The 24,296-nt window shown below is 43.9% G+C and overlaps 1 protein-coding gene across 1 annotated transcript; it reads left to right on the forward strand.

The window, feature by feature from the left end:
• Positions 1-175: 175 nt before the first annotated feature.
• FOXRED2 (FAD dependent oxidoreductase domain containing 2) lies at positions 176-24,296 on the forward strand. Its single transcript, XM_060245522.1, has 9 exons — positions 176-486; positions 3,471-4,223; positions 4,698-4,949; positions 8,205-8,468; positions 10,056-10,222; positions 14,058-14,223; positions 16,680-16,921; positions 20,973-21,143; positions 21,932-24,296. The coding sequence occupies exons 2-9, from the start codon at positions 3,658-3,660 to the stop codon at positions 22,192-22,194; spliced, it is 2,091 nt and encodes a 696-aa protein (XP_060101505.1). The 5' UTR covers positions 176-486; positions 3,471-3,657; the 3' UTR covers positions 22,195-24,296.

The raw sequence follows: 24,296 nt of genomic DNA on the forward strand, positions 1-24,296 counted from the left end.
CACCACGAGTTATTATTTTCCTCCTAATGCCAACTGACGACACACATAATACACCTGATTAAGTGAACCTCGTAAAGCCATTTCCTCCACAACAAATATTTCATCTTCATGGGTGCTACAAGACACTGTGTGTTAGGGCTTTATAGTGTGGTACACGACGGCGGGCGGTCCCTTTAAGAATAACGTACTTCCGCCTTCATATCAGCACGTGACCGAGGACACGGCGTGGAAGCGTTCTCTTCAGCGAAGGACCAAGGCGGTCACGTGACTCGTGCAGGGAGAGGCGCGAAGCGGTCCCGCACTTTTCCTTAGGGAGGAAAAGGGAGGCCGCGCTAGCCGAGAATCCCGTTGCTTTTCTCTCACGTTTGCTTACTGGAGGACCGAAGCAGAATCAGCTCTACTGTGCGAGTTTAGGGTTCACTGCTGCGGGGCAGCCGCGCCAGACCAACAGCCACCTGCCCAGTTCGGGGCGGCGGGGCACGCCAGGTACGTCAATGCGTCACGTCGCAGACCGTCATGGGGCTGGTCTCGCTCCCTTTTCCCATTGGGCGGTAAAAGAGGGTCATCCGATGTCACGCCTCAGTCTGTTCGCTTCGCGGCCAAAAGAGGGCGCGCCGCGCTGATAGGGAAAGTGAATGTTCCCTGGCTCTGTCCCAGAGGGCGGCACAAGGGTGATCCCGGGTCAGTCTTTATAGACTTTCCTTTTTCTTGCCATTGCCTTCCCCAGTCATCTACACTTTCCCCCCAGCAAGCTGGGAACTCATTTTACCGACCATGGAAGGCTGAGTCAACCTGAGCCGGCTACCTGAAACCAGCTTCCGCCGGGATCGAACTCAGGTCGTGAGCAGAGAGTTCAGACTGCAGTACTGCAGCTTTACCACTCTGCGCCACGGGGCTCGTGCCTTGGATGTTACAGGTGTACAAAATCATCGCCATCAGTGTTCATAATCCAAAATTGAAGTAATATATGTCATTGAGACCATATTGTTGCATTATTTTTTGTTCTTAATAAAAGGCATTCATGGATTTTGTTTTGCTATGGTCCAACACAACTTACTTTTTGAATTGATAGGAATCATGTCCTTGTGCCTGGTTTCCAGGACATTACAACAACTTTAGTCCTCTGGAGGGTCTATTCTGAGCTCACCAGCTGAATTACATAAGAGGCAGAGCAGCACCCATCTCTGCACTGCTTGGCTCCCATATTTTAACATATTTCCTAAGCTTGCCTTTTTCCAGTACAACTTGAACCCAAGGCAGGTAACAACAGCTGGACAAACAAAAAATATTCTAATCAACATCATAACTAAAACAACAACAACAGAATCTATAGTTAGCACACCACTGATTCTAGGGAAATCATCAAGCCAGAAGAAAACCTGTTCAGCCCATATCATGTGCCCTCCTAAATAATTCAGTTTTGTAGCGTCTTCTAAAAGGCAAGCAAGATAAAGCCTGCAGTACTTTCCCAAGAGGACATCCGGAGCAGAGGAACAGCAAACAGAAAAGCCTGTACTCAGGCAGCCATGAAACTAGGGTGACCATAGTGCCTAAAAAAAAGAAGATAAGAACCCTGAAAAAAGATGGGAGACATGTACATAAGATTTGCATATGCTAATTTACATATGTAGGTATAACTTTACAGATTATTTACATAGAAATGCAGTTCACCGTGGTGCCAGCTCTGTCTGGGGCAACAGCCTGTCAGTCAAATGTTTACAAAGAGCTTCTTTAGCAAAAACAAATGGATATGAGGGGGGTGGACAGTGTGCTTAATTTGCCAGAAAAGATTGTTTCGTAGTCTCAGTTGACTGGAAGGTGGATGGGTTGAAAATGTGTACTTCATATGTGTACTTTGTGCATCCTCAGAAGTGCTCTTGTTTCCAGTTAAACAAGCATAGCTGCCCCAGCTAGTGCATGGTACAGGTGAGTCAAGCTGCAATCCTGTGCACGCTTACTTGAGTGTGTAAGTACCATTTAACTTAATCAATCTTATTTCCCAATAAACACAGATAAGATTGAGCTGTCAGAATCCAAATCCTCACATTGGCTTCTGAATAAGACAATAGATACATTATGGTGCCATCTTACACTGTCACAACCTTCTCAGTCCACAGAAGTCAATGGGTCTGGCAGTAATTTTGGTTAGGATTGCCCTGTTAAAGAGGCCTGTTTATATAAAGCACTAATCCCAGATCTTCTATTGCTGCTGCTGTGACAGGGTCCTAACTATTGAAATGTAGACACAATCATGTCAGATTTCCACAGATAGGAAAGAATGTAATCTGTGTGATAGATAAATTTTACTAGGTTTCTGTAGGGCTACGTCCATGCAGTGGCTACACACAACAGCCATATGGGACTGGCCAGCTAATAATAATAATTATGGTATGATAGCCAGGAAATTCTAAAATTGTTTGGCAGCCTTAAGTTCTAGCTCTTTTAGTGTTATGCATGACTAGATGGCGAGCTGTACTTGTTTTGAGGGGCTGAGAGAGCTCAGAGCTTTGTGAGTGGCCCAAGGTCACCCAGCTGGCTTCACGTAGAGGAGTATGGAAGTGAATCCAGTTCTCCCGATCAGAGTCCATTGCTCTTAACCACTATACCACGTTGGCTCTTAATGACCAGCTGTTCAAAAGGTGACTCCTAGGCAAAGAGCAAATCCAAGGTAAACATTTGTCTCATAGCACCTTGCCTGAGATAATCTGTAAAGCCAAAAGCAACTGACTCCTGGCCTAAAGGGAAGGTCGAGAAAGTTGCCTACTGAAGTATGTCAAAGGAAGAAAATACAATCTGTGACTGGCAGTTGTGAAAGGACAATGGGAGAGAAATATACTGAAATGCTGGGGAGAGAAGCTATGATATTAAAGGCTGGGGAACTGTTGTGCAGAAGTACAAGTGGCACCAAGTTTCCTGTTTTGCTCATTATGAAACTAGCAGACATATTGCATGCATCCACCAGCCAACTGTGCCATAAATGAAAGTGTTACATTCAACAAAAACACACACAGTAAAAAAAAACAAACCCAACAATGTGTTGTATTAAAGCCATTGTAGAATATGCCACAAGTACAGGCAGAAAGCCCACTCATTTTGTAACATGTTTGCCCTATGCAAGAATTGGTACGTGTAACTCTTAGGTTTGTGCTCTGCCTCCCAAATGCATTCCTATAGAAGATCTGCAAATAGAAGCCACAACACTGGTGGTGCTAGAAGAAAAATTGGGAAGCAAAGAACAGACAAAATAGAGGGAAAGCTTTGTTGAGTTGTTAGGGCCACAGAGCTTTGCAACGGGGTAGAGCAACAGGGCCAAGTCATTTCTTAGATGAGACATTTGTCCAATCCCTTTAGCTCCACTATATAACCGAAGCCAAACAAATGATGACATTCATACCCAGCACAGGGTCATCAGCAGTCCTGGAGGAAAATATCCTGTCCCATTAATAGATAATCTTCTTGATGTTTTCCAGGAGTGGGTTTAGCAAGATCTGGCTATACATCAATCCTGGAGAAGATGGAAGACACAGAGACATAGAGTTGCCTGCATGAAGTACCTAGAGAGGCTAGTACCAGTAAAGCCACCTCTGAAGTTTGCAGTGAATTGATCTGACTTCTGCCTCCTTGGCTCTTGCCAGTGCCTTGTCTTTAGGTTTTGCAATGAACAGATTTGACTTGTTTGCCACCGCCATGCAGCCATCTGCCTTCAAATGCGTGCAAGAACTTCTGCTAACCTTTGCGTTCTCTTTGGCCTCTGCTTGGGCAGATGACCTTCCAGTGTTTCCGCACCATGACTATTGCATCCTTGGGGCTGGCCCCTCAGGATTGCAGATGGCCTATTTTCTCCAACAAGCAGGCCGAGACTATGTGGTCTTTGAACGTAGCCACATGCCAGGACATTTCTTTGCCTTGTATCCCCGCCATCGCAAGCTTATCAGCATCAATAAGCGCTACACAGGCAAAGCCAACCATGAGTTCAACCTTCGCCATGACTGGAACTCATTACTCAGCCATGATAGTAGGCTTCTTTTCCGACACTACTCCCCTGACTACTTCCCTGATGCTGATGATATGGTGCGCTACCTGAGAGACTTTGCTTCGTTGCTAGACCTCCAGGTGCACTACAACACATCCATTACTCATGTGATGCTGGAGAAGGACACCAAGGCATGGAATGGACACTATTTTTTCCTTACTGATCAGAACGCTCAGCTCTATAAATGCAGGTGAGTATCAAAGAAGCCCATCTAGCCTGTTAAGGCATTCACATGTTGCAGTTCCTTCAGTCACAGTTACAAAATGGTAATTGCCTCAAAGTGCCACCTTTCTTGGTCTTTGCATGATGGCTCTGTGTCATACTGAAACAAAAACAACAGCTTGAGTTGCCTTCTAACTTTGAACTAAAACAGGTTAGTCGAAACACTGTGTGAATTTTTTTTTTAAGGGTGAGCTGCTACCTTGGCATTATTGGCTCTTGGAATCTTGGACCACTATCTGAAGGCTAATTTTAAATCAGGCGGTTTATTGTATCCATGATCATGAGTCGTTTTCAGGGCCATCATTCCGTATTAAATATAACTGAGGTAAACTTCAGATTAAAATTATATGATTCTATGTAATTGGCCAGAGTGTGGACATCAGATCTTTTCTTTTGGTGTGTGTATGGTGAACCTGATCAGAATCATTACCTTACATTGCAGCGTTCTTTTGGTGGCCACAGGGACGTGGGTTCCTCACAAAGTGAACTTTCCTGGTTCAGAGTATGTCGAGGGCTATGAGTCAATGTCTATTGACCCAGAAGACTTTGTTGGCCAATCAGTATTGATCCTGGGCCGAGGTAACTCTGCCTTTGAAACAGCTGAGAACATTTTGGGAGTCACCAATTTCATACACATGGTGAGCCGCTCTCGAGTTCGCCTCTCTTGGGCTACCCACTATGTTGGAGATCTGAGGTAAGTCTTTCTCAAAGTGAACTGACTACTAAATTCATCTAGGGCTGTTTTAGAAGTGATGGAACAAAAGGCACCTGCACTTTGTTCAAGCTGAGTAAATGAATAAAACAGGAATCCAGTGCCACCTTAAAGACTAACAAAATTTATTTCAGAATAAGGTTTCATGAGTCGGAGTGCACTACATAAAAAGTTAGTGTGTCACTGGACTCCTGTTTTTGCTGACACAGACTAACGCCTCTGAAGAGCACCAGTGTGCCGTGACATGCTGGGCTCAATAACGTCACCTGGAAGGCACATGGGGGGCATGCTAGTATTTGGGGGGAAACTATGATAATCAGTTTTTTCCAAACACTAGAACCATCCCCCCTCCCTCCCATATGTGCCTGGCATGATAACATCACTTCTAGGTGATGTCATGCTGTATGTGTGAAGAAAACTCCTTGCTGAGAGTCAGGTAAGACCTGGCAACCCCATTGTTAGTTAATTATTTGCAGTATTGGGTACACTTTATTGGGTATTTGTTTATTGGGTATGTTTTTCTTCCATGAATCCCCCATTGTTGCATTTGAACCTCCAGGTGGTGCCTGGAGATCTCCTGGGATTACAACTGATCTCCAGGCAACAGATCAGTTCCCCTGGAGACAATGGTTGCTTTGGAAGGTAGAATCTATGGCATTATACCCCCTCTCCTCCACAAATCCCACCCTCCACAGACTCTGCTCTCCAGGTATTTACCAATCTGGAGCTGGCATCCCTACTAACACAGCTGCCCATATGGAAGGACAAGCATTAGAGGTGATATATCTACACCAGGCCTATATACAAATTCTAACCCAACATACCAAACAAAACTCAATGACTGTCTTGTAGCCTATCAAGTTCTTCACTCTTTCTCATTCTCACACATATATATCAGTTCTGCAGATCCAGGCAAGCAGCAACAGGAATTTTATTGAGCTCTCAGTAGACCTTCATAAATGGCTGGTGGACCATATTTTGTTTGGTGGGTCACAACATATGAGTCTACAGAAAAGAGCCATTCCAAATTCTCTCAGGGCTGCATTTGTGACTGTGTACCAGGGGAAGCTCTACGCTTGCTGATTCTGTATAATTTTAGCTAATCTTTCTGCTGCTGCTAGGTTTGATCCAGTTTTTAGTGATTGCTGGTTTGTGTTTAGATTTATTTATTTCTTAGTATTTTGTTATTTGTGATGTGTTATGTCTGTGTGTGTGTGTTTTATTCAACTGGAAGTTTTTGTGAGAATCCTTCTGGTTAGCCAGTGGGATATTAAATATTAGAAACAAATAACATTTCTTGCATGGAAGAAGTTTACATGTAGTGAAAACTTCTTTGTATTAATTTTTGTGATAGCTAACTCAGAATTATTTCATTATAAATTCAGTTCCTTGGAGAGGTAGCAGCCATTCAGAGTTTCCAGGCACACATAGAGAACAAAGTGTGCAATCATGTGATCTTCATGCCTTTTTTTGACCTGGAAGCGTTTGCAATCTGTAATGTTGTATTTGTGGCACAGCTGTCTCCTGTAGAGTTACTCCAGTCTATTTTCATTGATTCCAGCATGCTTTGCTTGTAGTAACTGCACAGAGTTGTACTATCAGTCACTTTTCTGTTGTGTGCTCAAGGTATCATACCATAATTAGGGTTGCCAATCTCCAGGTGGGGGCAGGGGATCCCCCGGTTTGGAGGCCCTCCCCCCACTTCAGGGTCGTCAGAAGGTGGGGGGAGGGGAGGGAAATGTCTGCTGGGAACTCTGTTATTCCCTATGGAGATTTACTCCCATAGAAAATCATAAAGAATTGATCTGCGGGTATCTGGGGCTCTGGGGGGGCTGTTTTTTGGGGGTAGAGGCACCAAATTTTCAGTATAACATCTAGTGCTTCTCCCCAAAATACTCCCCAAGTTTCAAAAAGATTGGTGAAAGGGATCCAATTCTATGAGCCCCAAAAGAAGGTGCCCCATCCTTCATTATTTCCTATGGAAGGAAGGCATTGAAAAGGTGTGCCGTCCCTTTAAATGTGATGGCCAGAACTCCCTTTGGAGTTCAATTATGCTTGTCACAGCCTTGATCTTGGCTCCACCCCTAATGTCTCCAGGCTCCACCCCCAAAGTCTCCTGGCTCCACCCCTAAAGTCCCCAGCTATTTCTTGAATTGGACTTGGCAACCCTAACCACAATACAAAGCAAAAATAACATTAATCTCACCTTCAACAATGAAATTACAAAGACAGGAAAACCAAAATAAGCAAAATAGGGCAGCATGATTTTTAAAAGCTTCAAGACATAATTTTTTTTTTACCATCCATTGGTAAACGTACAGGGAAGCATCTTGTTGGATCTCATGCTGTTTTCAATGTGGGACATCATGAAAGTTGTGCTCCATGTTCTAGGTAGTCTTCCTTTCACTTTAACAAGAAACAGTGCTTCCGCTAGGGACCTGCAAGTCCAAGAGGTTTGTGTGTCCTCCTCTCTGAAACTATGAATTTCATTTCCCGGAGGTAGCTCCCTTGCTCTATTTTTAATCGATACTTCATGTCAGAGCAAAAGGGCAGTGCATTAAATGTCCTTGAGCTGCCAGTTGTTATTGTTGATTCTTTTTCAGTACATTTCAGCCTTCCTTTCCCAATTCTATTCCAGAATTCCTGATTTTTTAAACCAGGGCCCCTTCAGCCTTTTTTAACCTGTGGGCACCCTTGAAATGTTAAGTACAGGTAGTGGGTGCCAGACCAATATGGCTGCCATGGCAGGAAACCTATCAAAAATGAGTGTAACAGGAACTCAGTACAATTACGGAATGTTAGGACATTCCATAGAATCTTAGACAGCTTCAGGCATCTTTATATTATGGAGGCAGCTGTTTCCAATTGGGTGCTCTGTGCAGGCCCAAAATGATGCTTCCTGAGTTCTTACAAAGCATCTCCTGCTGCAGTGACCTGAGGAAAGCCAGAATTGGCTCTTTGTTTTGATGGGGTGTTCTGCAGAAGAAGTATGTGGGTGCCAGGAAATGCACTTGCAAGTGCCATGGCATCAGGAAGCATCACTGATATAAAGAAACAGGCCTATAATATAGGAATTTACTTACTCTTGGAAAAGATTTTTTCCAGCTTTAGTTAATTGCTGCAGCTTCCTACTGAGTACGTGGTCTGTATTCATCCTCTGAAATGTTTCCAAGTGAGACATGTAAACCTCTAAATCTCATTCTCTTCTGGACGTGTTCCCAACTCGTTCTCCTTTAGAGCAATTAACAATGGCCTCTTGGACACATATCAGCTGAAATCTCTGGATGGCCTACTGGAAGGTGATTTGGAAGACCTGGTTCTTGTCAAGGATAAAAAAGGGAAACTGCACATTACCCTTCGCTTTTACCTGGAGAACCCTAACAGCAGTGAAGAGTCCATTACCCTCCCCCAGGATGAGCTGGACAACTTTGCCACTCGGGCACCCTACGACCGTGCCATTCGCTGCCTGGGTTGGCAGTTTGACTTCTCCATATTTAACAAGTAAGACTGAACTGGCACTAAAGTGACAGGGAGGCTAGATGAGAGTGACCATAAATGAGGTTGCTGAAATACTCCCAGTGTAATTGGAATGGGTTCAGGGTTAAGCTGAGCTTTTGAGCCGCTCCTGGCACTGTTGACATGTATGCAGCAGAATGTTGACCCAAGTGAGTGGCAAGAGAGCATTATGGTAGCTAGTCCCTTGGTTTTGCAGTGATGGCTGTCAGGTCTGTTCTCTGTTGCCTGGAGATAATAGTTACTCACTATAGGTGACTATGAGAACTCTAAATTAGAAGTTTGTGTTAGAAAATGAAATCAGGCTTTCCAGGGATGGAGGGAAGAGTCTTAACAATACTCTGTTACATCACAGTGTAAGCAATCACATGATTCTCTTAAGTGTTCAAAAGCAAGTAGGGATTAGAACAGGGATGTCAAACTCATTTGTTAGGAGGGGTGCTTCTGACATAAATGGGACTTTGTAGGACCGAGCCACATGTGTCATAACATGTAATGCCAGGTAGTATAGATATAAACTTTTAAAAGACACAAACACAAAAATATTATTTTGACTAAAAAAAATACAAACATACTTAAAACTCTTGCAATATTTTGTTTAAAATGGAAAGGTGGGGAAATAGTAGGATTTGGCAATGCAGGTTTTAGAACAGAACACCAAGAAAAAGCACAAGGATCACAGCAGAAACTAAAAATGCTCTGAGCCTAGGAAAACATTAAATGGCTGGGCATTGCAAGTTTCTCTCCCCCCACCCCCTGTGTCTACTGAGATTGGCAATGGCTCTACAGTGTAATATCCCCCTTTGACTGTAGTACTCGTTAGGCACCAGTTCTCAGGTCCATGCAGCAGAGACAAACTGACTCAAGGCATCAACTCTTTATTTGTAAGGACACAACACCAGGAAGCATGAGCTTCAGCTGGCCATAGGAATGCTGAAAAGTGAAACTCAGCTCCATTCCATTGAAATACATTGCAGCACAGGCAAAGTTGCAAAGAAAACATGGAAAATCCATTCTGCATTTTCTTTGCAGCTTTGCATCTTGGTGCAGGGTGCAAAAACAAGGCAGAAAGAGCAGGGAACTTAGGCAGCTTCTGAGCTTCAGAGGGGGAGGACAGGAGGAGAAGGAGGGGAAAGAGAAGAGCCCTGTGGGCCTGATTAATGTCCTGGGTGGGCCAGTTCTGGCCTGTAGGCCAGACATTTGACATCCCTGGATTAGAAGGTGTGCAACATACACTGCCTTGATCACAATACAGAAGGTAAATTGTGCACTAAACTTGGAATGAGGTCCATTCAAACATTACCACTGTGGTGTAGGAACCTCTTTTGCATGGCCTGCTCCCATGCTGCATTGGTAGTGTCTGTAAAAAGCTACCCTGTGGCGCAGACTACAGTTTCATCCCATGTTAGAATTGCCATCAGCTTTCTCTGGAGGATTCACTTAGGTGAGGGTTGGAGGCTCTCTCTAATGACCTGCTCATCACTTCTGGTTCATTCTCTGAATCCAGCTAGCTTCCAGTTACCACTTGCTAGGGCTTGAATTACAGCATGTGCTATTTGTTGTTTTTCCAATCAGATCTGTTGGGCTGTTGCATGGCAAAGGCAATAAGAAAAAATATCCTTTGATCAAGCCCAGCTATGAAGCCAAAGCAACTCGAGGCTTGTTTGTCCTGGGCACCGCAAGCCACTCTGTTGACTTCCGCAAATCTGCTGGAGGCTTCATTCATGGGTTCCGATACACAGGTAAGCTGGAAGACATTCGCTGGCAGTGTGGGAGACAGAAGTCACTGAGCCTGTTGGCCAAGACTAGTCAGGTACTGAAAAGGCCTCGCTCAGTTTTTATTTTTTGTATTTTGTGTAATTGTGTGTGTGTATGCGTGTGTGTGCCTGGAAGTCATGGCTGACTTCTGGTGACCCCTACTGAGGCTTGGACATTCAGAGAGGTGGATTGCTGCTTGCCTCTGCCTCCCAGCCCTGGTATCCCTAGGAGGTCTCCTGTCCAAGTACTTGCCAGGGTCGGCCTTGCTTAGCTTCCAAGATCTAAAAAGCTCAGGCTTGCCTGGGCTATCTATTTTTTTTTTTAAATAAATATTTTTATGTTTTATTGACTTTAGTACAATTGGCCATTACAGCATATGGATGTTGAAATTACAAATAACCCTCGCCCCCCCCCCCCAACCCTCCCCATCTTCTTTTAGTCTTTTCCCCTCAGCCAAGGGCACAGAGTCCTGATCTTCCACTGAATGTCCTTCCTTGCTTCTCCTGAGATCCACTCTAAATAAGGGTTCCATCTGGTCTCGATTTCCTTGACTTTATCTTCCCACGTGGAATCCTTGTTGATTGTTGCCACGATGTCAGACTGTATGTAATCAAACAAATAGCTGTGCCAGCTTTCTATTGACCATTTACTTTTATCTTTCCACCCCAAGGCGATGACCGCCTTCCCCGCTAGTATCATTGCCTTGACAAGGTTTTGCATGGGTCTACTTAGTGCCAGACTTCCTATTGTGCTTAACAACATCATATTAAAGCCAATGGTTAATGGTACATTGCAGACTTTTCTAATAAATTGAATAATTTCCCCCCAAAAGGGTTTAACCTCTTCACACTCCCACCACATATGTGCAAACCAACCCTTAAATTGTTTGCAATGCCAGCACTTGGAGCTCACTCCTGGGAATATATTGGCTATTTGTGCGGGAGTTTTGTACCATTTTGTGAAAAAATTATATTCCAGTTCTTTAAATTTGGTTACTTTAATCCTTTCTAGACCATCCAAGATTTTCCCAGCCAACCCCTCTGTTAACTGACCTTCATGACTCCAAATCTTTTGTAAATGTACTATTATTTCATCTTTATTTGAAATCATTTTTCTGTATAATAACCCCACTAGACCCTTCCTTTGTTTGGCCATTACCTTATATATCTCTTCCATTGGAGTGTTTAACCAAAGCTCTCCCTTTTCACTGATCATCTTAACTCTCTTATGCAAGCCTGCTATGTTTAACCAGTATTGATTACCTAAATCTTCTATAATTTCCTGTAAGGGTTTTAGCTTACCACCCCTAAACATATCGTCCACTCTAAAATAGCCTTTGTTTTTAAGCCTTTCCCACCATTTTATAGCATGCACCTCCTTAACAATAGCTTCTAGGGGGCTCCACCTTGAAACCTTCCCTAGCCACTGTGGGTACCATTTCATCCAGGTTTCTAATGCTGCTCTTCTGGGCCCTATAGCTAATTTTAGATCTTTTGTCGACACAGTTTCCGCCTGGGCTATCTAAGTCAGGGAAGGCTTAGTTTGCTTTCAGCCTTTCCTATGTGTCTCGGTAAGTTAAATGAACTATGAAATGCATGTTCTTTCCAAAGTTTTCTAACAACTGGAACTGCAAGACAGTTAATGCAAATAACATGTCATGGAGTACAGCTATTGATTTTGTTACACCCACAAGTTTCCAGATCATACCCATCAGTCTGGAAGTTGCTAGAATTTTTCTTCCTTTTTAAAAACAAACAACTTCAACAACAAACTCCACTTCATTGCATAAACATTTTTAATTAATTTATCTGTAGCCACTTCACATCTGTTCTGAATCAGTAAAAACAGCTGTTGGCTATCCACAACAACATTTTACCTTTAAATAACAATTCAGAATAAATTTAAAATATCAGATTTCAGTTGAAATTAGCCTTATAATGATTTCTTTTAGTGTAAGGACATCTTCTTTGGCTTTGTAGTAAAGAGCTAGTCCTTTGCATCTTTTATCATTAGCATGCCTCCCATTTTCTCCCATATTTTTTTTAGTTATTTCCCAGTGACCTTTCTAAACACATTTAGATAGAATGTGCCTTTAATAACATTCCTCTCACATGGCCATCCTAAGCAGAGTTACACCTTTCTAAGACAATTGCAGTCATTGGGGCTTAGAAGAGTGTGACTCTGCTAAGGACTGCACTGTTGTGGATTTATTGCCCATAAAGGTTATTTCAAATTTTGTCATAGCCCCCCCCCCCCCGCTCCTTACAATGTAATTCCTTAACTGAAAATGCTAAATCATGGAATAGTGGCATAACTATCATAAGTCTTATTTAATGCCAACAAACAGAAGCAACCCTGAATTTACAGCCATGTTTTATCCAATTAAGGTATAGCTGTGACAACATTGTGGTTGAGTATAAAATAATTTAATGTTCAGCTATTCTTTTATTTTTTGCTCTCAGAGGCTTTGAAATGTGGTGCTGTTTAAAGGACTTTTATATTAAACTTTAGTAGGAAAAAATCTGTAGATGGTGTTTTGTGTGTTGTTTGGATAAAGAGTAACCTTGTTCAAAAATTAATTGTGATTTACTCACATCTGCTGTGAAGCACTGGAATAAAGCATTAAATGAGCAAGCAAAATGAAAATGGGAAGGTGTTTCTAACATGCCTGGTTTGCATCTCCTCTTGGCTGGGTGTTTTGTTTTCTCTTGTGTTCGCTGCCTGGCTTTGGCCAGTGAAGTGTTAACAGAGTGCATGTATTGAAAAATAAACAGGGGAATAAATAGCAAGAGACCCTTTGTTCTCTTCCTGGGAGAGGAGACAGCAGGAGGTGGCTTTGCTGTTGAGGTACTTTACCCATTGTCAGGCAATCCTCACTTAGGAAGCAATCCTAACCAGGTCTAGTCCTAATCTTACTTAAATCTAGGGCTTTTTTTTGTAGCAGGAACTCCTTTGCATATAAGGCCACACACCCCTGATGTAGCCAATCCTCCAAGAGCTTACAGGGCTCTTAGTACAGGGCCTACTGTAAGTTCTTGGAGGATTGACTACATCAGGAGTGTGTGGCCTAATAACCAAAGGAGTTCCTGCTACAAAAAAAGCCCTGCGTTAAGTCTATTCAGTGGGGCTTTCTCCCAAGAAAGCATTTGTAGGATTTCACTGTTAAACTCTTATTTTAGCTAGCAGTAATTTCAGAGCTCCTGTGTCACTAAGGTGTTGGCTACAGACTCTCTGTCTTTACCTGTCGCTTTAAGATCTCTTCGGCCGCAGTATAGCAGTAACTCCACACACACCCTCCCCTTCTACCAGCTGAAGGGTGAAACCACATTTACCAACCTCCAGGTGGAGCTTGGAGTTCTGTCAGAATTACAACTGATCTTTAGACTACAGAGAGCAGTTGCCCTGGAGGAAATGGCAGCTTTGGAGAGTCTACAGTATACCACAGCACTGAGGAGAAATGGAAGTCACAGAATGACATCAGATTCCTGCTTAATCCCCTCCGCATGTCTCCAGGAACCCCAAATCTCCAGGAATTTCCCATGCTGGAATTGGCAACCCTGGATAAAGCTGGGCCAGAAATTTGCTTGTTTGGCAGGCATCCATTAGTTCTTCTAATGGCTGCTTTGCATAGTAGGGCAATCATAGACAGTGTTTATACCCTTCAAAACCCATTGACTTCAGTGGACTTAAGAGGATGTAAATCTGTTTAGGATGGCACAGTAAGTGGCATAACAGCAAGGTTTAGATTTCTCAATCCACAACCCTTAGTCCATTTTTTAAAAAATAGCACATTTCTTTCTTTTCTTCCATACTGTACAGCTCGTGTTGTCCATCGTTTATTAGAAGTGCGCCACCATGGTGTCCCATGGCCATCCTCCACCTACCCTATTATTCAGCTAACCAACTCCATTGTCAAGCGGGTGAATGAGGCATCTGGGCTCTATCAGATGTTCACGGTGCTGGCAGACATCATTCTGCTAAAAGAGTGAGTACTCGCCCTCTAGTGCCTTCCTCCCCTGTGGGTTGGGGCAACAGGGGACTTCCATGACCTTTCAGTGGGAAAAGATTGATTGGGAACAGAGCCATAGCCAGCAAGGGGGCACTGGGGTGGTACCCCCTATAGAATCTGCAGCACCCTCATTCTCTAGGGGGCACTGTCCCCAATGCACCTTACTGGCAGCGGCCCTGATGGGGAATGATACAACTTTTGCCTCAGCTTTGTTTTGTACTTCAACAAGAGAATGTCTTTTCTCCCAATCAAAGTCTTCTATTAAGTCAAAACATGTAACTAGAAATCATTACCATTTCAGAGGCATTCACTGACCTGAGGGGATAAAATTAACCCAGCAAGCAAATGTTTTGTTTTAGCATTGGAGAAAACTGTCAGTAGCTTTGCAGTTGAGCCTGCGGGCTTAGAATTCTACATTATCAAAACACAATGCCATGGTCCAAAAACTCAATTCAGAATCTGTCACTGGAATAAATTGGTGAAGCAGGGAGTATTGGCCAGCATGTTGTAATCTGAATGCACTGTTTTTTTGAAGATTTGGAGTCAAGCTCAGTGTTTGTCAGGTATCAAGGACTGATTTTTATATTATGCTTTGTAAGGGCTTTTTTGGGTAGAAAAGGCCCAGGAGGAACTTATTTGCATACTAGACAACACCCCCTGAAGTCACCATTGCCGTCCAGCAGGAACTCATTTGCATATTAGGCCACACCTCCTGACACCAAGCCAGCCAGAACTGCGTTCCTGCTCCAAAAAAAGCCCTGTTTATAGGATATACTTCCCCTGGTGAGTAACCTGTCAACACTAAGCCCCATATGTAGTCATTTCTAGCAGGTTTAGCTTATGTACCTAGGAAGAGAGGCAAGTATTTGTTTTATTTAGCCAGGGCTTTTTTTGAGCAGGAACGCACAGGAATGCAGTTCTGGCTGGCTCGACCAGGGCTTTAGCTCAAAAAAAGGTCTCTGGGAGAGGGAAGGCACTAGGCAGCCATGCAATCCTAGACCGTGCACTCCATCCTCTCTGCTGCCTCCATGAGCCACCCATGAGCAACCCCTCCCAGGAGAAGCTGGTCCTGCCACTGTCTGCTCTGCTGCACATGGCTCTCTCTCTCCAGTCGCAGGGGTGGGGACGAAACAAGGTCTCTCATTGGACTGTGTGAGAGCACACATCCATGAAATGCAGCTGATGGCACTGTACTGTTCTGTTTCAATATGCAGAAAGTAATCTACTGAATGGGTGCCATCACTTCCAGTGACATCAGGGGGTGTGGCCTAATATGCAAATGAGTTCTTGCTGGGCTTTTTCTACAAAAAAGCACCCTGTATTTAGCACATTTGTATCCCACTCCTCTTTCAAGGAGTTCAGGGTGATGTGCATCATTCCCTATTTTATCCTCCCAACAATACTGCGAGGTAAGTTAGGCTGAGAGTGAGTGACTGACCCAAGACCACCCAGCAAGCTTTCATAGCAGAGTGGAGATTTGAACCTGGGTCTTCCAGATCCTATTCTAGCCACTACCCAGTGCCAGGAGAAGTTGTTTTACTTGCAAAAACAGGAAGATAAAAATGTGTGTGTGTGTGGGGGGGGGGGTTTAAAGGTCTGTGCAATTTAGCTGTATCACACAGACCCCCAAGCATTCAGTGCAGGCTGTCTGTGGATTTTCAGATGTTCAGACAAAAAACTTGCACTTTTTTCCCAGTGTGAGACTTGAAAGATTTGGTGGGAACTGCTCTAAACTGCACAGCTAGGTCCTGTGCTCTGTGATATGCAGGGCTAGCAGCACAAAGCTGGCAACTCTGCAGGAGACTCACTGTCAAGGGAGGTCCTCCTCACTGGAGATTTACATACATCATCACCTCACCAGTGAATCTGTAGCATTCTGGCCAAATTCCTTGGATTAACTCTATGATGACACGGTGATGTAATTTCTGGTCACACTGGAAGTGGCATCAGCACATCAAGATGCTGACAATTGCTCCCCTTGGTTTTCTCTTCGTGTCCAGTTGTGCATTGGCAGGAATGGCTCACTGGAGGCAGTTGTCCCCATTCATAAATCACCGGCAGAGGTTTTTTTTTTAAAGGTAGTGATAAATAATAATAGTAATAATGATGGTAATGCATCGGTAGGCACTGTATGAAAGGACAAGGCCTTGCCTGCTGGTTTATATCTTCATTCCTACTGTGTGTCTGACTGCCATGGAGAGAGGGATATGGAGGTACAATGCGATGGCATCAAACAGTCCTGAAATACAGGTTATCTTCCTTTGCATGTTTTTTGCTGAAAAAGAGCAGCAGCTTTTGGATATTGTCTTCCAGTCTTTCCCCCCTCACCCCACCATAGATTGGTGCAACTTCCTTGTTTCTGCAAGGTGATAGTATACCTACAAAAACTGTACTATTGACAAGTTTCCAGCTAATGTGATGGTTGTGTCTAGGAATGCCACTGAATTTGAGTATCTGGAAGAATTTCCAGTTGGAGTCCTGCAAGACCTCGAATGGCGCACAGGAAGGAAAGTTCAGAATGGGCTTTTTGTCATCATAATGGAATATGGGAAGAACTTCTCTGGCCCTGACAAGGATGTCTTCTATTATAATCGGGCAGTGGGTGAAGCACAGCATGCTTGGCAATCTAATTTTTTGCACCCTGTCATTTATTACTACAAACGACTTCCCACTGGTAAGTACAGTGATTCTTTCCTCCTCCTGACACCAATGACAGCTTTTCATAATGATGGAGTGGTCAGAAATGTTAGAACGTTGGAGTTTTTCTGGTGAGGACACTTTGGTCCCTCATGATGTAATTCACAATGTATGTAAAGAAGCAGGTGTGGCCTTTATGGTGCAATCTTGTGCAGTGTTACTCCAGCCATGGGCTTAGACTGGAGTAACACTGTATAGGATTGCACTAGTGATCTGTTGAAGCTCATAGTAGTTTAGAGTTCAGTGTGGCTAGCAGTGGCATTTATTTATTTATTTATTCATTCATTCATTCAATTTATATCCCGCCCTCCCTGCGAAGGTAGGCTCAGGGTGGCTTACACACCCTGGGGAGGGATGGTGGCTCAGTGGCAGAGCATCTGCTTGGTAAGCAGAAGGTCCCAGGTTCAATCCCCGGCATCTCCAACTAAAAAGGGTTCAGGCAAATAGGTGTGAAAAACCTCAGCTTGAGACCCTGGAGAGCCGCTGCCAGTCTGAGAAGACAATACTGACTTTGGTGGACCAAGGGTCTGATTCAGTATAAGGCAGCTTCATATGTTCACCCATGTAAATACATGGAACAAAATCACATTAAAATATAAAAAGATACAGAAAACATAAAACCATTTCAGGTGCTATAATGATATTCAATTTTTCTATTTGTTATTCCAGCTGGTGTGTCATTTCCATCATATCAATAGCTTAGGGTTCTCAGCACTGCCTCAGCAAATTCTTGGGGATTTTGATGATGGTGCTTGTGGACAGTGGAATGTGGGGAGGATGTGATGTGACCTCCGGATGACACTGTAGGCTGCCTCCCCAGTTTCTGTGGTCTTTACCATAGAGACTAGCGGAAATTCCTAGGGCATCACTGTTTGGAGGTCCTTTTTTTCTTCTGCTTCTCAGTGCCTTGTGGCCAGGAAATAGGAAGTGGGAACATGAACTTTCCCACCCTGGGTGAGTAAATGGGAGGCTTATTATAGCTTCAGCTGAGAGGTACTAAAGAAAGTACACACCCTTTCTCTCATTTTCTATTTGACTTTGTATTTGATTGACACTTGCTTGTTTAGGGTTGTCAGCTCTGAGTTGGGAAACAGCTGGAGATTTTGTGACTAGAAGATGATGATGATGATATTGGATTTATATCCCGCCCTCCACTCCAAAGAGTCTCAGAGCGGCTCACAATCTCCTTTACCTTCCTCCCCCACAACAGACACCCTGTGAGGTGGGTGGGGCTGGAGAGGGCTCTCACAGCAGCTGCCCTTTCAAGGAAACCTCTGCCAGAGCTATGGCTGACCCAAGGCCATTCCAGCAGGTGCAAGTGGAGGAGTGGGGAATCAAACCCGGTTCTCCCAGATAAGAGTCCGCACACTTAACCACTACACCAAACTGACTAGAGCCTGGGGAAGGTGGGGTTTGAGGGAGAGGAAGGACCTCATTAGGGCATAATGCCATAGAATCCCCCCTCCAAAGCAGCCGTTTTCTCCCAGGGAATTGATCTCTATAGTCTGGAGATCAATTGTAATAGCAGAAGATCTCCAGGTGCTGGAGGTTGGCAGCCCTGTGTTAACTCAGTTGTTTCCATTGAATCTTCTAGGAATTTTGGAATCCATGGGTAATTGTTTATTAAAAGTTCACTGTAATTCTCAGTGTGGTGTACAAATTTTATAAAGTTGATCTGCTAATAAATTCTGGGATGAACAAGAAAAGGAGGCAGTCCCATCTGGAAACAGGTTTTGCAAAAAATGTATTTATTTAAATGACTTCTTGTCTGCCTTCTCCCAAGGGCTTAAGGCAATAAAATTATTGTACCATCCCCCTCTCTGTCCCTGGCCAGAAAAAGCAGTTAGAATAAAAAGATCTTGTGCCACTCCTGGAAGATTCCTAGGATCAAGCTTTGGATACTGACCGGAGGAAAGAAGGACATAGAGGCAAAGCACCATGCCATTTAAGGAAATAAGGTTGCCAGGTCCAACTCAAGAAATATCTGTGGACTTTGGGAGCGGAGCCAAGAGCAAGGTTGTGACAAGCACAATTGAGCTCCAAAGGGAGCTCTGGCCGTTACATTTAAAGGGACCACACTACTTTTAAATGCCTTCCCTCCATTTGGAAATAATGAAGCATAAGGGCACCTTCTTTTGGGGCTCATAGAATTGGACCCCCTGGTCCAGTCTTTTTGAAACTTGGGATGAGGTGAGGAGAGCCACCGGATGCTATGCTGAAAATTTTGTGCCTCTGCCTCAAAAAATACATGGGGCCCCGAGCCCCGGATACCTGCAGATCAATTCTCCATTATACCCTATGGGAATTGGTCTCCATAGGGTATAATGGAGTGCCCAGCAGACACGCTTTCTGATAACCCTGAAGCAGGGGAAGGGCCTCCAACCCAGGGGATCCCCTGCCCCAAACTGGGGATTGACAACCCTAGAGAAAGCAGTGGGGGAGGGGCACTTAAAAGCCCTTTCCTGATAAAGAAATAAATTTTGTACTGGATTAAAAATTTTATACCCTATTTTTCCCCCTGAAGGGATGCAAAGCAGCTAACAATTTTTTTAAAATACATAAATAAACCAATATACAAAACAATATATTGGACTGTTCCTGGATGCAGCAGCTGGTTCACAGAAAGTCACAATCTAAAATCCACAGGGGCAAGAGCCTCTTGCTTTTCAGCTCTGACCACACCCAAGTACCATCAGGAAAGGAAAGTGAAAGATGTTCCTCCCAGCATTTCTCTCCCTGATGAGAGTGCTTTACTAGTTTGATTCCTGACTGGCATGATACCTAAGCAAAGGAAGAAGCCCTCTAGCTCATATACTTCCTGCCTCCTTGTTAAATTTGCACACAGCTAGAAAATTTGAAGATTTTTGGTTCTATAAGTTTTGTCATGACATTCACATTAAGAGAAACAACGGATTTTAATTTGTTCTCTTGCCTTCAGATCAGGATTTTAAATCAGAGTCAAACTGTTTTATATGACACAGAGGGCATGATGAATTTCAGTTAAATAGAACCGAGGAAGCATTCATTCATTCATTCAGCTGCCTGCAAGGGAGGAGGGAGAGGAGTTCCTGGCTTACTCTTGCTACAGACAAATCGACATTTGTCTGTAAGACCTGGATGCAACTGATATTTCCCAAATCATCTGTGGGGAGTTGCGATGCCCTTCAAAGCAGGATTTTACTTGTTGAAGTCTGTTTACTTCAGTGGTGTATTTCTGTTTAGGCTGGTGCTAGTAAAGTATCCATTATTTGTCAAGGTGTACAGGGGATGGGGAATAGATCATTCACTACATTAGGGGGGAAAGGTGGAGGAGATTCATGTGTTCCAGTGCTTGAGAGGGGATGCTCATAGCCTTTAAAGAACTTTTTTTTAAAAAGCTGTGGTTTCAAGTTTCTCAAAATAGTGAGTTATTGCTTCAAAGGAAGAAAATCTTATGTTTCCCTTTTTTGTTTGCTTTAAAAGCTGCAGAAATGTTCAGGTACTTGAATGATACAACTGATGACTGCTCAGAATAAGGCAGATAGGAGGGAATGCTTGGGCTACTTTTATATCGAATGCCACCGTTTTTATTGTTAACAGTAGTCCGCATAGCCCACACATACAGCAACATTAACACATAGTGGCTTTACAGAAAATCAGACCTGTAGTCCATAAAGCTCAGAACTGTCTACCCAGAATTGTAGCTGTTCTCCTCAGTCTCTTTCATGTCTACCTATATCTGATCCTTTAACTGGAGATGCTATGGATGGAATTTGGAACCTTTTGCATGCAAGCATTTAAGCAGCGGCCCCTCCCTTTCACACATTCCTCAGAGCACTCTAAATTGCATGAGATTTGTTTGCTAAAAGACTTTCATTTCCAGAGCAACAAAATGTTGTAGGTTTAGTCTTGGAAAAACAAAGTTTTCCACCAAAAAACCCCCAAACATAACCTTGTGAACAGGGTGGAAGAAGGTACTCTTTCTTTTAGATGACTGTACCTAGACAAGGCAATCCTAATCTTCTGTCTTTCTTTATGGCTCACAACAGAACGTGAAATGAGGCGTTGTCCACCAGACTGGCCCCTGCCTCATCCAGACGCCATCCATCACATTGTAGAGGACTTCCTGACAGACTGGACTGCTCAGAATGCCCACATCCTCCCTCTGAGACGTTTCTTGGAGAATTGCCTGGGAATCGACCTGCGCAGGTTCTATGCAGGTAAATGAGATGGGGCTGGAGTGGAGTTGCAAGCTCAAGGTTGAGAAATACCTGGAGATTCTGGGGGTGGAGACTGGGAAAGGTGGGGTTTGGAGAGAGGAGGGACCTCAGGAGGGTATAATGCCATAGAGCCCACCCTCCAACGCTGACATTTTCTGCAGAGGAGCTGGCTTTGGTTGTCTGGAGATAAATTGTAATAGTGAGAGATCTCCAGGTGCCCCCTGGAAGTTGGCAAGCCTAGACTAGAGAGAAGCCAGTGGGATGAGAGCACGGAGGCCTAGGAGCAATGGAACAAAAGCAATCCAACAAGGCAGTTAGCAGTTATGGAACATTCGGCTTGTTAGTGATCTTATCATTACTATGTCTGCTAAAATGAACAGGCATATTTCCCCCGTTGTCAAGGTCAGATCTAAATCAGTGGGTCTGTGCAGCATTCGCAGCTGAGCTTGCTGCAGGACTGTTGTATCATCCCAGACTTAACTTGGATCAGGCTCCTTCTGGCTGCCAGTGGTCCACTGGGAATTTTCCCAGCAAGTTCAAGGGCCAGTTAGCTCTTCTGGAACACTCTGCATGTGAAACACATGCTTGATGAATGAGCCACATCCCCACCCCAATTACACTTTATAACTGAGGAACCTTCAGTCTTTTTTCTTACCAACCAACCAGATTAGGGCTCTTCTATTGGGTTACTGAGAAAATGTTACTATTGTTAATCCTTTTGATTCCCTGTGTAGTCTGGAAAATTTAAGAAATTTGCGATTGTAACATTTTGTTCTCCTCTTCTATAGAGTCCTGTTTCCTCTTTGCACTGACTCACCAGAAGCTGCCAGTCTTCTGTCAGCAGGGATACATGAGAAGACAAGGTCTGATGGGTAATGAGAGACTTAGACGACATGCAGTAGAAGCTGGATTGCTGGAGGACTATGCTGCTGTGGATTCTCTAAAAGAGCCGGAAGAGGGCAACGCAGTGTTGCATGACCACCTGTTGGAGGATCACATGATGCCAGACCATCACCTGCAGCATCTCATGAGCACCAAGGATGAACTTTAGTACTCCTTGGTCCAAATCCACAAGGAACTGTGGTCTTGGTACCATGACAAAGATCTGCAGAGGATGTCTAAGCTCCATTATGCAGAGATGGGTCCCTACCTACTCCTTCATGGGGACCATGACTTGCCAAAGGTTTGTGTGGGCCTTTGCACATTCATGAGGGATTAACAAGGGCAGTCAGTGGGTAATGCCAAGGCAGTCCTTTGCTCCCATTCATTGCCTGCTGATGGTGTTGCATTTCTGTTATATGAGCCAGTCTCTAGTTTATGACCCAAGGGAGGAAAAAGTGATACTTGCCAGGGAGTATTATTCGTGATCGCATGTTTTGTGGCTATCTGCAAGGGATGTGTCGTTTATGGATGCTGTCTGTATTGTGTTCTTGCATATACTGGCAAAGTGGTATGTGCATGGATGTATAAGCAATGTGGTGGAAGTTGCTGGGTGAGAGGTGAAAGTGCTTGGAACTTCCCAAACTGGGAAATATGAGCCGCTACCTCCATGAGGGACCAGTGTCTCTCAAGGCACTATAAGCCTGGATCCCTTTTGTGTTGTGTGGCCCAGTTGCACCCACTTCCTTAGGCATTATTTTTTCCTGTGGGAGTGGTATTCCCATGTGCCAGCTTGCCATTCTCAGGAGGCCCCTGAATCCTTACAAAACATCTCCTCTTTGCACTACCCCCCTTTTAGAAAGCTCCCTTAGTTCTGTTGAGTCTAGATGTAATCCTATTTCTTATTCCAATCATATTTTTTAAAATATCCCTTTTTTGTAGATTAGATAGGAAAGCTATTTGCACTTTATTGCACACCCTTCTCACATTTCCTGCAAGTCAGGAGAAGAAGACTGGAAGGAGTTCAAGTTCTTGTCTCTGATCTTCCTATCAGCTTATAAGAGGTAGAAGAAGGGACCTTTAAATCCTCTCTAATCTCTGCACTTGTGCTTCCTTGGTGACACCTCTCCAGCAGCTGATGCCCTAATGCTGTTTTAGCTCCCTTGCTCATCTAATATCTAATCCTTCAGTCTCACCTGAGATTTTTTTCAGCTTCACTTTCAAGAGTAAGTCTCGTTTGTGTCTGTGGTGTTAATGGTACACTAGTAAAAGTGCTGCTGCAAGTTAGAATTCCTCTGGGCTGCTGTCACGGGTTGACAGGTTGAGACAATCTCTGTGGGCATACGAGAGCCCAGAGAGCACCTTCCTTGCATGCAGAGGGTCCCAGAGTAGATGCCGAGCATTGGCAGATAAAAAAATCTCAAGGCCTCGGAGTGCTGCTGCCATTCAAAGTAGGCAGTGTTGCCTAAATGGAAGAAAAGATGTGATAGTAAAAGAAAGCTTCATGTTTATTTAATGCAGCAGTTGGGGTTTACGTGAGCTAAGAATCCTGTGCAAAAGAGAGTCCTCAGAAGGAATCTACAGCTAACATTTGCTCTGTCTTTGACACTTTGAGGCTGCCTTGGTCAAACTGGAATGTTCAAAGATCTTAAAGACTTTTCAAGCAGGGAGATCTGAATCCCTTGCCTAGAGCAGCCTTTTTGCTGACAATCCCTCTTCTTCCAACCACCATAAATACCCCAAAGAACCCAGTGCTGTAAATTGATAATATGAGTGTTGCCTTGAATTATTTTCTTAAAAGGTTTTTTTTAAGGCATTGTCCTGTTCTGCGGGTAATTTCCCCCTGGTTAGGCCCTGTGTCTGCTGTGCTGCTGCTCCACAGACAGAAGCCCAGCTGTCAAGCCAGAATCTAGCATTCAGCTGCTTTATTCTCAGTGCCTGCCACATTCATTCAGACATTTGCAGAGAACTTCATGGCTCCATAGTAGACGGGGCAGTTGCCAGCCATCTCTTTGATTTTTAATGCTCTTTTTCCTGAACAGTATTATTTTTAAATATCCATCATCAAACAAGTGGGGACCTGGTAATGCTGTTGCATTGTAAATGTGTCATGTATGGTTGTGTTCTTGGAATGAACTGTTTAAAACATTTCCAAGCTCGGGAGCTGGTATACTGCATTATTTTGCTAGAAGGTTGTGGTTGGTGTGGTGTATATGTAATGTGCAAATCAGTACTGTATACTTTGACCACGATTGGAAATCCTATCTCCAACCA

This window comes from Heteronotia binoei, chromosome 8, assembly GCF_032191835.1.
Source record: "Heteronotia binoei isolate CCM8104 ecotype False Entrance Well chromosome 8, APGP_CSIRO_Hbin_v1, whole genome shotgun sequence".
NCBI lineage: Eukaryota > Metazoa > Chordata > Lepidosauria > Squamata > Gekkonidae > Heteronotia > Heteronotia binoei.

Excerpts from the sequence above, each read along its gene's own strand:
- FOXRED2 (XM_060245522.1), top strand. The coding sequence starts at position 3,658 with ATGAACAGATTTGACTTGTTTGCCACCGCCATGCAGCCATCTGCCTTC. Across the intron at positions 4,224-4,697 it reads GCTCAGCTCTATAAATGCAG|CGTTCTTTTGGTGGCCACAG; the intron begins GTGAGTATCAAA and ends CTTACATTGCAG. Across the intron at positions 14,224-16,679 it reads GACATCATTCTGCTAAAAGA|GAATGCCACTGAATTTGAGT; the intron begins GTGAGTACTCGC and ends GGTTGTGTCTAG.